The sequence below is a fragment of the Monodelphis domestica genome, chromosome 2 (assembly GCF_027887165.1).
Source record: "Monodelphis domestica isolate mMonDom1 chromosome 2, mMonDom1.pri, whole genome shotgun sequence".
Taxonomy (NCBI): Eukaryota; Metazoa; Chordata; class Mammalia; order Didelphimorphia; family Didelphidae; genus Monodelphis; species Monodelphis domestica.
In genome coordinates, this window is record NC_077228.1 from 362,314,403 (window position 1) to 362,328,294 (window position 13,892).

Consider the following 13,892-nt stretch of genomic DNA (forward strand, 5'->3'; position numbering starts at 1 on the left):
ATTAATGTAATCTTACTAACTAAATCTGAAGAGTATATTTAAATATTAATAGGTAGGAAAAAAAAGATACCTGGATTCTACAATTTACAAATAATTCTTCTACTGTTTTTCTATCTCTTTCATGCAGTCCAGCATGATGCATTCCTATTCCAAAGGCAAGAGTCAGTTTTAGGTTAGAATCTCTTATTGTTCCAATGACGTCATTCATCTACAAAGAAGAGATAATTGTATGATTTTAATATGCAGTTTTAAAAGTGTCACAGTCAAATATATCTACTTACTAAAGTCGAGGCCACTCTGATTGCTTTTAGGTTCTGCCTAATAATTTTGTTCTTAATATCAAGAGTTCCATATTTTTACCTAGTTCCAAGTAGTTTCCATGACTTTATGATCTTAGATCTTTTAATGCCAACCTTACCTTTTCTGTTTTTCTCTTTAAATTCTTGATCTTACCTAATATAACCTAAACAACCCTATATCTGAAAAAAAAGAAATTGAACAAGTCATCAAAGAACTCCTGAAGAAAAAATCCCCAGGACCAGATGGATTCACAAATGAATTCTATCAAACATTCAAAGAACAACTAATCCCAATATTATAAAAACTATTTGACAGAATAAGCAAAGGAGTTCTACCAAATTCATTTTACAACACAAACATGGTACTGATCCCAAAGCCAGGAAATTCAAAAACAGAGAAAGAACACTATAGACCAATCTCCTCAAGGAGATGCAAAAATCTTAAATAGGATACTAGCAAAAAGACTTCAGCAAGTGAACATGAGGGTTATTCACTATGACCAGGTAGGGTTCATACTAGGAATGCAAGGATGGTTCAACATTAGGAAAACCATCCACTTAATTGACCATATCAACAAGCAAACCGACAAAAACCACATGATTGTCTCAACAGATGCAGAAAAAGCCTTTGACAAAATACAACACCCATTCCTATTGAAAACACTAGAAAGCATAGGAATAGAAGGGCCTTCCCTAAAAATAGTAAACAGTATCTATCTAAAACCATCAGCAAACATCATCTACAATGGGGATAAACTAGAAGCCTCCCCAATAAGATCAGTAGTGAAACAAGGATGCCATTATCACCTCTATTATTTAACACTGTACTAAAAACACTAGCTGTAGCAATTAGAGAAGAAAAAGAAATTGAAGGCATTAAAATAGGCAATGAGGAGACCAAGCTATCACTCTTTGCAGATGATATCATGGTCTACTTAAAAGTCATAGGGAATCAACCAAAAAGCTAGTCAAAATAATCAACAACTTTAGCAAAGTTGCAGGATACAAAATAAACCCATATAAGTTGTCATCAGCAATTCTATATAACTCCAACACATCTCAGCAGCAAGAATTAGAAAGAGAAATTCCATTTAAAATCACCCTAGACATTATAAAATATTTAGGAATCTATCTGCCGAGACAAACACTGGAACTATATAAACACAACTACAAAACACTCTTAACACAATTAAAACTAGATCTAAACAAATGGAAAAGCATCAACTGCTCATGGGTAGGACAAACTAACAATAAAAATGACAATCCTACCCAAATTAATTTACTTATTCAGTGCCATACAAATTGTACTACCAAAAAACTTTTTTACTGAATTAGAAAAAAAAATAACATAGTTCATTTAGAAGAACAAAAGATCAAGAATATCCAGGGAAATCATGAAAATAAAATGTGAAGGAAGGAAAAACTTACAGTCCCAGATCTCAAACTATACCATAAAGCAGTGGTCATCAAAACAGTTTAGTACTGGCTAAGAGACAGAAAGGAGGACCAGTGGAATAGACTTGGGGTAAGTGACCTCACCAAGACAGTCTTTGATAAGCCCAAAGAACCCAGCTTTTGGGACCAAAATCCACTATTTGATAAAAAAAAATTGCTGGGAAAAATTGGAGGACAGTACGGGAGACATTAGTTTTGGATCAACATCTCACACTCTACACCAAGATAAATTCAGAACGGGTGAAAAACTTACATATAAAGAAGGAAACTATAATCAAATCAGGTGAACACAGAATAGTATAAATGTCAGATCTTTGGGAAAGGAAAGACTTTAAAACGAAGCAAGAGCTAGAAAAAAATCACAAAATGTAAAATCAATAATTTTGATTACATCAAATTAAAAAGATTTGTACAAACAAAACCAATGCAACCAAAATTAGAAGAGAAGCAACAATTGGGAAACAATCTTCATAACAAAAACCTCTGACAAAGGTCTAATTACTCAAATTTATAAAGAGCTAAACCAACTGCACAAAAAAATCAAGCCATTCTCCAATTGATAAATGGGCAAGGGACATGAACAGGCAATTTTACAGATAAAGAAATCAAAACTATTATTAAGCACATGAAAAAATGTTCTAAATCTCTTATAATCAGAGAGAATAAAATTAAAATAACTCTGAGGTATCACCTCACACCTAGCAGATTGGTAAGCATGATAGCAAAGGAATGCTGGAGGGGATGTGGTAAGGTTGGGACATTAATGAATTGCTGGTGGAGTTGTGAATTAATCCAACCATTCTGGAGTGCAATTTGTAACTATGACCAAAAGCGATTTTAAAAGACTGTTTGCCCTCTGATTCAGCCATAGCACTGCTGGGTTTGCACCCCAAAGAGATAATAAGGAAAAAGACTTGTTGTACAAGAATATTCATAGCTGCACTCTTTGTGGTGGCAAAAAATTGGAAAATGAGGGGATGCCCTTCAATTGGGGAATGGCTGAACAAATTGTGGTATATGTTGGTGATGGAATACTATTGTGCTCAAAGGAATAATAAAGTGGAGGAATTCCATGGGGACTGGAACAACCTCCAGGAATTGATGCAGAGTGAGAGGAGCAGGACCTGGAAAACACTGTACACAGAGACCGATACACTGTAGTACAACCGAATATAATGGACTTCTCCATTAGTGACAATGCAATGATCCTGAACAACTTGGAGGGATCTAGGAGAAAAAAACATTATCCACATTCAGAGGAAAAACTGTGGGAGTAGAAACACAGAAGTAAAACAAGTGCTTGATCACATGGGTTGAGGGGATATGGCTGGGGATGTAGACCCTAAATGAACATCCTAATGCAAACACCAACAACATGGAAATAGGTTTTGATCAAGGACACATGTAATACTCAGTGAAACTGCGCATCAGCTATGGGAATGGTGGGGAAGGGAGGGGAGGAAAATAATATGATTCTTATAACCAAGGAATAATGTTCTAAATTGACTAAATAAATTAACTTAAATTAAAAAAAAAATAAATTCTTGATCTTTTGACCCTCCAGATGAATATTTTAGTACCTTGTCTTGTTCTATAAGGGGCAGCTAGGTGATGATGCCAGAAGTCTGGAAGACTGATATAAGTTCATGTCTGGTCTCAGACACTTCCAAGTTGTGTGACCCTGGGCAAGTCACATAACTCGTTTCCCTCATTTCCTCATCTGTAAAATGAGTTGAAGGCAATGGCAAACCACTTGAGAATCTTTTGTAAAGAAAACCTCAAATGGGGTCATGACGATTAGGACACAATTGAAATGACTGAATAAAAAACAACAAAAATAGCAACTAATGAAAAGTGATCCTTCTTGTAGTGTGATTGGTATGAAATTAAAACTAAATTAATTTAGGGAGTATTACCATGTTTTTTATATTTCCACAATGTAGTCATGATATTAAAATCTTATTTTATGTCCAGGGAGAATATTTTATAATTATATTTACAGCTCTCATGTGGGTATTTTTAGATTAACTCCTAGATATTTTATGCATTTGGATTTTCTTTTTCTTTTCTATCTTCTGTTATTTTTAGGTTTACTTCATGTCTTGATATGTTATTAAAATAGTTATTTTGATGAACTTTCTTTGACAAGATTTTTTTGAGTTGGCTAAGGAAATGACTGCATCATTTGCAAAGGTAAATACTTTTGCCTCTTCATTGCCTTCACTATTTCACTATCTCACAAATTTCCTCAATTTGTTTTTCTTACCTACAACTGTAATTTTGGGGGGACAAATAATAACAGTGACAAAAGATATTCTTGCTTTACTAATTGTTTTTTAAAGGATTCTGATCTATTTCCACTGTGAATAATGCTCATTCTTACTTTATTGTATTCAAGAAAGCTCCATTTACTTCTATGATTCCAAGTTTTGTTTAATATAACTATTATGTCAAAAGTCTTTTCTATATCTATTAATAATCATATGACTATTTTTTGTTAATTTTCTCATACATTTACAATATTCCTAATGCTAGATGATCTTTGCATTCTTGGTATGAATCCAACCTAGTCATAGTGAATATTTTTGAATATATTGTGGTAGCCTTTGCCAATATATCATTTGTTATTTTCTGCATTAAAATTCATTACTAAAATAGGTCTATGGTTCCTAGTTTTAATTTTCCCATATCATACTTTAAACCACATATGATAAAAAAAAAATTCCCAGAATCACAGAACTTCAGAAGCCCTTACTCTAAAACTTATACATGTAACACTCAACAAGTGTTTACTGTTCTTTTGTTAGAAATTTTCCCAATGGGGAGGATCACATTCATTACTTTGTGATGTTGCCTCCTGGCATTAGTTCTCATTATTTACTACAAAGTTTTTCCTAATGCCACTGTTAATGAATACCAATAATTCCAATTATTACTCCTGACAGTTGAACAAGCACACTGGCTCTGGCATCAGGGTACCTAGGATCTTCAGAGATATATGTATTACTTTTGTCATAATGGACAATTAGTCTCCCTGATCCTGATTTTCCTAATCTATAAAATTAGGGGGTCAGATTAAATGCTCTCATTCTGATTTTTTCCACTGGAACTAAAGGAAATAGTTCTACTTCTTTCTTCTGACAGTCTTTAAAGTCTTGAAGACAAATATCATGTGCCTAGAAAGTTTTCATGTCTCCAGTATAAAATTACAACTTCCAGCTTGATTTTTTACTAATCCCTTGGCAGCAAAAATTTCACAGACATTTTTTGTAGAACAGTGTCAATTTATAGGACTTAAACATTCCTATAGAAAACCAGTTCAGTTGTCCATTTAGGTTTGCATATGACATAGGAATTAAACTTAAACGCAATACACTAGCTTCAACTTACTTTTTAAATTTGAATGGTTACTAAATAAAACAACAAAGTTATCATAGTGTTGCAAATTATAATCATACATAGCTATTAAAGTTGTTTTACTAATAATTCATAAGTTACAAAGATCATATGAAATCTTTTAATAAAAATTCAAATTTTAAATATTATCCACTATCTTTCATTCAGAAAAGGGTGACAAAATTAATAATAGTTCATTTTGTTTCTCAAGGTTTGATTACTTTACATGATCATATACTCTAGCAATCTTTGGTATGCAACAACATTTCCTAGGCAGATTCACAGATCATAAAAATATATTTATCATGTATTCATTTTCCTCTTTAAAATTAACAGGATATAGAATGTTTTAATATATTTGTAAATCATCAGAAAGGCCTTTTAGCAATATTCTACAATAATGTTAGCAATGCTCAAGGGGACAGTCAATGTTATTCATGTCATTTCTAGCATGAAATATCTCCAGTTCATACTACAGAAAACTTAAGAGATGTCTTGCTTTGACAATCAGTGCCACAGACTTTTTCTTTTTGTCTGGTATTATAGTGGTGCTTCATAATAGTTTTAGTCATACTTAGGAAGCAGTGTAATGTACCACAGGAAAACTAGGGATGCTTAGCAGGAAAGCTGGCACACACGCCTCTCTTTTGTCATTCTAGCAGCAGGGAATGAAAGTCATTTCTCAGTGACCCTTCACTTTCACATAAATCAATGAAATAAAGAGAACATGTGTCCATTTGAATTGCCTAAACCCTAAAATCTCTGAGATAGTTTTCCTTCTTTCTCCTGCAACTTCTCCATTTTCCTTTATTATGGTGTTCCTCTGAAGGGATTCTGATTTTAACAGCATAAAAAAAAATCCTACAGTATTGATATTATTTATCCATTAGACACAGACATTTCTGGGGCAACCTATTAACATTTGGGTATACCGATATGAACTAAATAAATATAAATTTTTTTTATTAACATACTTAAAATGAATATAATTGCTTCTTTATAATACAGGTAAGTTTCTAGAGAGACCACTGAAGAACAAAAGTAACATTTTTAGAATAATACTTTTCTCATGGACTAACATCTTGTTCCAACAAGCAAGTATTTTTTTAATTAACATACTCGGTAACCTGACCAAATAACTATAGCTTTTTAAAAGAATAAACTAAGTACTCAAAACACTTTAGCAAAAAAAAAAAAACAACTTTTATAGGAATACATTTAGTAAACAATCTTTGAAACTATGCTTGGGATCTGTTATTTTTTTAAAAAATTCTTATAAAGGTAAATATATTATAAATGAAAGAAAAATATGTTCTCAGAACAAACTCTATGGTTCTCCCAAGTAGTAGTAATTTTTAAAGCTGCACATATGTAAACTGTTGAACCATTTACTTTAAGTTAATAGAACTGTTTTTTTATATTTTAAATTTATTATACTTAAAAAGCTTTTGTAGAAATATAGGATTCCATTTAAGTAGATACATTACTCTGTGCCTGAAATACATTCCAGTCAGAATATAATTCAGTGAGTTGATGACAATGCTGGCTCCAAAAGAAAGGAGGAGACCAGATTGGACAAGAATGAGCTAACAGATTGTGCAGCCCAATTCTGTCCCTTTGAGTGTGATATATTGTTTCAAGATGCTAAAAACCCATAGTTCCTCAAAGCATATCTGTTGTGCTGGTTTTCCCATTTTCACAGAATCCTCATTATTAGTACTCTGTACTCTTTTCAAAGCACGTCAGACTCAGACCATATGCCACTGAATAATGCTTATCAATTGTCTAAAATGTGCAATAAAAGAAAGATGTGCCACACAAAAGAATCATGAAAGTTATGAAGTTTTTTGCAAAAATAATTACATCTATCACATCTGGTACAGATGTTAAATGAAGCTAAAACATCTCCTAGTTACTACTAAATGTTAATTTTTTAAGATATGCTTTTGTGCAATAAAACCAACATCTTGTAGGAAGAAGAAAAGGTCTAATGAAGAAATCTTTTAGAATATTCTTTTAGTACCTGAATAGTAAATAGTGAAGAGAAACATCAAGATATAAAATCATTTTACCTAAATAGATACAATTACAAAACTACAATAAGGTAGTTTCCAAATAGATCCAATAAGCATTTCTTAGGTACTTATACTTAAGACACAATGAGTGCTAGACATGGGGGGGGGGGAGGGTATAAAAGACAGAAAATGAAAAATTTCTACCCTCAAGAAGCTTATAATTTAGGTTCCATACTATTTGCCCCTGCAAAACAAAATTCTCGCTGCATTCCCCCAATTCACCTAACTAATTCAAAATTTCACATCAAACTTTAACATACTCTAGGATACCCTTTACTCTATAATTACTTTTAGGTCTTAGATAAAGTCATGGATAATTTTATAGTTCCCATAGTGAACAGCTGATGTTTTATATGGTGGGTAATTAACAAGTGTCTATGGTATTTGTTGCTGTACATTATGAGTAACTGTATATGTAGTGAAATATTACAATAGGATTGAAGGGGTTTTAGGGAAGAAACATAGAAGGAACAAATAAATATTTTTATTTTATTCAACAAGGAAAGGGAAAGTAAAGAAGGGAAAGGGAGAGATCTTACTTCTTTTACCCTCTAAATATACACACTATCTAACTTACTCTATACTAAACCCTAAATTATATAAAAGCTAATAAAACAGAGGACTAATATCTTACAAAGAGTCTCTGGGGAACCAAATCAGGAATCCCAAGTGAAACGTCCACAGATGGTAATTCTCCCAGTTGAAGTCAGCTCCTCAATCCCTGACCAGCAGATGACTGAAGAATAACTCCTCACCACAGCCAAAATATATTCACAGGCTACTATCTTGGTAAATGAGTTTCTGGAAGATGCATCCACACATCTCTCTCTTTTCCTCTCCCAGGTCCAGAGTAACAGTTTTTTCCAACTGAACCCCAGGGATTCTAACTCACCAGGCTCTTCTGGTCTCGTGTCCCTGTCCATCAGTCTTATGTCTTAAGTCTTATTTTCTATTGTAACAGTCCCCCCATTGCACAAAGCCTATACCGTGTTGAAAACACTATTTTGGCATTTGTACATAACCTAATTTACTTATAGATTACCTTCACTAAGATATCTACCCAAAATAACAATGAACCTACACTCAACTATCTTAACCTAACTATTACTAACCTATTCTAGGGATTTTATCAAGGAAAGGGAAGAAGGGTTTTAAATCACGAACAAGTAAAATTTCAGTCTTTTAACAATGTCTGTTAATTTCTTGTATTCTCCTCTTGATCTGCATTGTCCTCTTCTATCCTCTTCCACTGGAATGGTCCTCTCCTTACTGATCTTTTTGACTACAGATTCAATTTGCCTGATGATTCTAACTTTCTACGATCTCTTCTTCTTCATTTTCTTCTTTGATGATTTGAACATTTTCATTATTTATACCATGTGCTAATTTTAAATGTGAACAATGATGCTATGAATCTGTACCCAAAACTTTAACTGAAGATGGAGAAACTAACACAGTGGTGTAAGGACCTACCCAACTCTCTTGTGTTGCTGCTGTTTTAGCAAAATTTTTGACATATGCCAAATCTCCTGGTTTGAAATCATGGAGAGAATAATCCAATGGACCAGATTGAATTAATACTTCCATATTATGTAATTCTTTGAGTCTGTTGTAAAGCACTTTAGTAAGAAGCAAGTTAGTAAGAAGCAAGTTAACAATTTCCTCCTAAGAGAGATGTATAGACTATCTTAAAAGTTTTTGCCTTGTAAACCTTAAAATTTCCCAGACCCTACTTTATAAGATTGGATTAAGACCATTCCCCATTTGGGCAGTGAACTCTACTTAAAGCAGGAATGTGAGAATTCTACTTTACCTACTTGGGTCTGCCCTAGGGGAAGATAAAGTTGTAAACTCTTTTCTGAACAATGAAAAGTACTTAAACCCATACTTTTCTTAAGCTAAGTATCTATAAAGGTCAAGCAACTTGTAAATTTACAAGGAACAAAGAACTGGAAAACTTACTCAGAGCTTTCCTGGTGTGAATTACTCAAAAATCCACACCTTCTTAGGTGTGGACTAAAGATGGGCGGTCCTTTAGAAACATCTACAGTGATTGGTAGATGTAAGGACTTAGGGGAGGTGACAGAGGAGATTTTGCCCTTAAAAATAAGAGCTCAGGGAAGAGCTGGAAAGTCATTCTGAAACATTCAGATTGGAGAGACTCATTCTGAGGAGACCGATTCTGAAACATTCAGATGGAGGAGGGAGCTGGTGAAAGCAGCTGAGATGCTGCTGGCCTGGTGTCATTAGAAATCCTTACTTAGACAGATCTTATGGTGAGTTATAAAAAACTGACTGATTTCTCTTTTAAGACTCAGGTCTAGGTCATATTGGCTTGAGGCCCTTTATACTTATTCCTTTCTTACTCTCTCTCTCTTTCTTTGATTACTCATTGTATTGTTAATTAAAATCTCTATAAAACCCAATTGACTTGGGTATTTGAATAATTGGGAATATTTCCCTGGAGACCACCTTATATTTGATTTTAAAACCCAAGACACTGTAGTGAAACATATTTCTGCGGTCAAATTTACTCACCCTCTCTTATATCTATCACAATTTATATCTTCCACTATTTTAATCACTACAGTTTAAGACCTCAACCATTTTAAATCTCACAGCCTGTAGTGGAGCACGTTCAAAGAGCATTTCATAGGATGATATATTCAAATCTGCTCTTGGTCTCTTATGTAGGTAAAACAAAGCTGAGATGAGTTTCAGCACAGATCTTCCCCATCATGGTCTTGAGTTCCCTATTTACACACTCCACCTGACCTGAACTTTGTGGGTGATAAGGAACATGATATTTGGATATTGTTCCTAGATTATCATAGACTTATCAGGATATCTTGAGTGAAATGAGATCCATTATCAGAGTCTATGGTAAATGATACTCCAAATCTAGGTATAATTTCCTTAATCAACACTTTTACCACAAAGCTAGCTGTATTTGTATTTGATGTACTTCAGGCTACTTAGTTAATCTGTCTACTATTACCAGAGAAAACTTGTATCTTCCAGCTTTTGGCATGCTGATGTAATCAATTTGCAGACTATCAAATGGACAATATGGTAAAGGTCTACCATCTAACCCTTTCTGTCTGAATGACCCTTGATTGAATTTTTGGCAAACAGAATTTATTTGCTACAGTACTTATTCCAGGAGCTACCCATTGACTCTTTACAGAGTCAATTACAGCTTGAGTACCAAAATGACCTTTGTGTGGATGGCTTGACACAAATAGGTATACAGTTCTTTTGGTAACAGCAGTTTTCCAGTATCTGCTACCTATATACCATGTTCTTTTCTTGCAACAAACTTCTTCCATTTTTGTATTTATGAGTCTATATAAGCTTTTTCTAGATCATCAGATTCAATAGTTGACAAATTCATTATCTGCTACCTATATACCACATTCTTTTCTTGCAACAAACTTCTTCCATTTTTGTATTTATAAGTCTATATAAGATTTGTCTAGATCATCAAATTCAATAGTTGACAAATTAGCATTACTGGCAGCAAATTTTGCGGTGATATCAGCTCTATGATTTCCTTTAGAGACTGAATCTCTGCCGTAAGTATGACTTCTACAAAGCTAACTGCTTAGGTTTCTGGATAGCATCCAACAACTCAATTATTATTTCTGCATGAACAACTGGTTTTCCCAGGGTAAAGGCAAAGATCTTTTGAGAATCCTCATGGATCGGTATCAAGAAAAACACTGAGTATAAATCTACCACAGTGAAATATCTTGTCTGACTTGGAATGGAAGAGATTATAGCAGCTGGGCTTGGTACAACAGGATGTGTCTTTATCACGCGATCCATTACAACTTTCAGATCATGGATGAATCTGTATATGATTTTGCCATTCTGATTGAGGTTTGGCATTTTTTTTATTGGAAGTATAGATATATTGTAATCTCAGAAGCAAGGTATTATTATCCCTTGTTGGATTAGGGATTCAATAATAGGTCTGATATACTCTATTGCTTCTTTTCTTAAGGGATATTGAGGAACACAAGGAACTTGTCCTTCTTTAGTCCTCACCCTTACAGGAGTCATTGATTTCAAGAGACTTACATCTGTGGAAGACTTTGACCATAAATCTTAAGTGATATCGACAGGAATAGGATAGATGCAATCCAACTCATCCTCTGTACTGACTGAATCCAAGAACAGCAATGGTAAATCTTTCAGAGATTCTTCTGGTATATGTAATGTTATATCCCCAGTATCAGTACATTGGATTGTTGCCCATAATTTACACAATAAATCCCTACCCAGAAAATTTTCAGGGCAGTCTGGCATGCAAAGAAATGCATGCTCCACAGATACAGGACCTAAAGTAATCATTTTAGGTTGTAATTTTGCTACTCTTTCTGGTTTTTCAGTTGCTCCTATTACTTCCATTGTACCAATAGCTCTACAATCTTTAGGAAGACTTTGCAAAAATTATTTACTGGCTCCAGTATCAACCAGAAGGTCATATATCTGATCCCCTATTGTAACAGGTACATAGGGCTCTGTACTGATTGGAGGCTGAAATGTTTCTAATACTGGTGCTAGCAGAATAACATTAGTGCAAAGCTCAATCATTTCCTGTCCATCCAAGTTTACATCTGCTTGAATTACATGATAGTCCCAGGATTTTACATTATCAGCTTTTACACTACTCTCATTGGTCCTTATAATCTCAACCTTAGTATCATTGTTTTCATTCACAATTTCATTATTATTATTCAGTTTGTATTCCTCATTAATTTCCCTTAATTTAAATTCATTAGAATTTTCTATTAAATTTGTATTATAATTTTCTTTTTTCTTACAATTATTAACACTAATTATAGTATCCTTTGATTTATTTAATTCATTTATATCATCAACCTCATTACCATTATACTTATATTCATTTGTACACCCCTCATTATCCCTTGATTCAATTACTGATGAATTATGGGTAAACCTTCATAATAAACAGGCACCCTTGCTCTGGGCACCCTTCACCACCTGGCTATATTTTGGCCTAGCTCCAGACTTTACTCAATCCTGCATAGTGGTCAGATCGGCATTTGTTGTCCCTGCCAGTTGGCATTTTGGCATTCATTTACATTTCTCATTTGATAATTATTATGACTGTTGTTCCACTGATTGTTATTATTCCAATTATTATAATGGTTGTTGCTCCAATTATTATTATTGTTATATTGCCTATTAAAACCACCATGGCTATTAATTTCTCTCCAAACTTAGCTCCTATATCTACAGTCTCTGTAAAAGTACCCAACACGATCACCTAAAAAGCATTTCTTGGGACCTGATCTTCTGTCACTAGGCCTATAGTTGTTCCTAGGCTGCATGGATCTCAAAGCAGTCACTGCCTTGACTTCCTTTATCTCACAGTCCTTAGCTTTTAATTCTGCTTCCCTGAGTTTTCTTTTTAGGTTTTCCACTCTTATTTCCTATTGTAAAAGTAGGTACATACATGCTACAACAGGCACACATGAGAAAAAAATCCAGAAAACGATGGAAACCTTTGAAATAGTTGTCATGTCCAGAATAGTGGGGCAGTGTAAAATGAAATAAAGTTGCATTTGGCATACTATAATATAGCTACAGAGTAGTAGTATTGCAGTAAAATTTTCTTTGAAACTGTATCCTGTGCTTTAACCCTCATGGCTTGATATATTTAGAACAGTGGTTTTCAAAGAATGGTGTGGGGACCCTGAGACTCCTTCAGAAGGCTGTTAGAAAAATCTATTTTCATAAAAATAGGAAGATATTTTGAGTACTATTATTGATAAATATAACCTATATAATCAAAAGCTCTTGGGAGTGGTGGTGGTGGTTTTCAATAGGTGCTTAGATAAAAAAAAACTTGAAAACTACTGCTTTAGAATCAGAGTTTAATTCAAATCCATTCAAGAAACATTTATTAAGAAATATTATGAGAAAAACTTACAAGTTACACAATTTAGATGAGGCATAGTTCCTATTCCTTGTAAAGTTTATGATCCAACTTAAATTGCATATTGAATTGAATTGAGAAGGGAGAAGTGAAAAGTCTTTTTTCTATTTCTAGGTTTATTCAAGTATAAAAAAAAGATAAATTATTTGATATCCCTTTTCTAATGAAAAAAAAGATCAGAGAAAATGCTGTGGAAATGATCCAGTTAAAAGGTTTTAAAATAAAGATAAAGAAAAGCACATTAAATAACACAAAGATCTAAGTGGCATGATTCCAATGAATACATGCAGCTGACTCCTTAAATTAATCTATGATTCTGATATATATTTTCTTTATTTTATACTTAAATGAAAAATTTCACCTAAATTTCCTGCTCATATACAAAAAATAAGGTTATTACACTTTATTCCTGACCACTCTAGCCTCCACCAAATTCCTTATTATTGATAAGGACATATTCTTTAAGTGATTCTTATAGATAGGCAATAGAGAGAAAGATAGATAACTGACAGAGCATTTACTTAGCACTTATTCTATGCCATGTAGAGTGCTAAAAGGTGAGGATAAAAAGAAAAATAAATAAGAAAGTTCTGACCCTCAAGGAGTTTATATTTCTTTCTTTCTTTCTTTTTTTAAAACCCTTACCTTCCGTCTTGGAGTCAATACTTTGTATTGGCTCCAAGGCAGAAGAGTGGTAAG

At 33.5% G+C, this 13,892-nt stretch overlaps 1 protein-coding gene across 1 annotated transcript in view; it reads right to left on the bottom strand.

The window, feature by feature from the left end:
- The window catches only part of ASCC3 (activating signal cointegrator 1 complex subunit 3), a 411,239-nt gene that overhangs the window by 103,847 nt on the left and 293,500 nt on the right, over positions 1-13,892 (bottom strand). Inside the window, exon 31 of the mRNA XM_056818622.1 lies at positions 71-208. Within this exon, the coding sequence (XP_056674600.1) occupies positions 71-208 (138 nt within the window). The remainder of the gene's footprint in view (positions 1-70; positions 209-13,892) is intronic.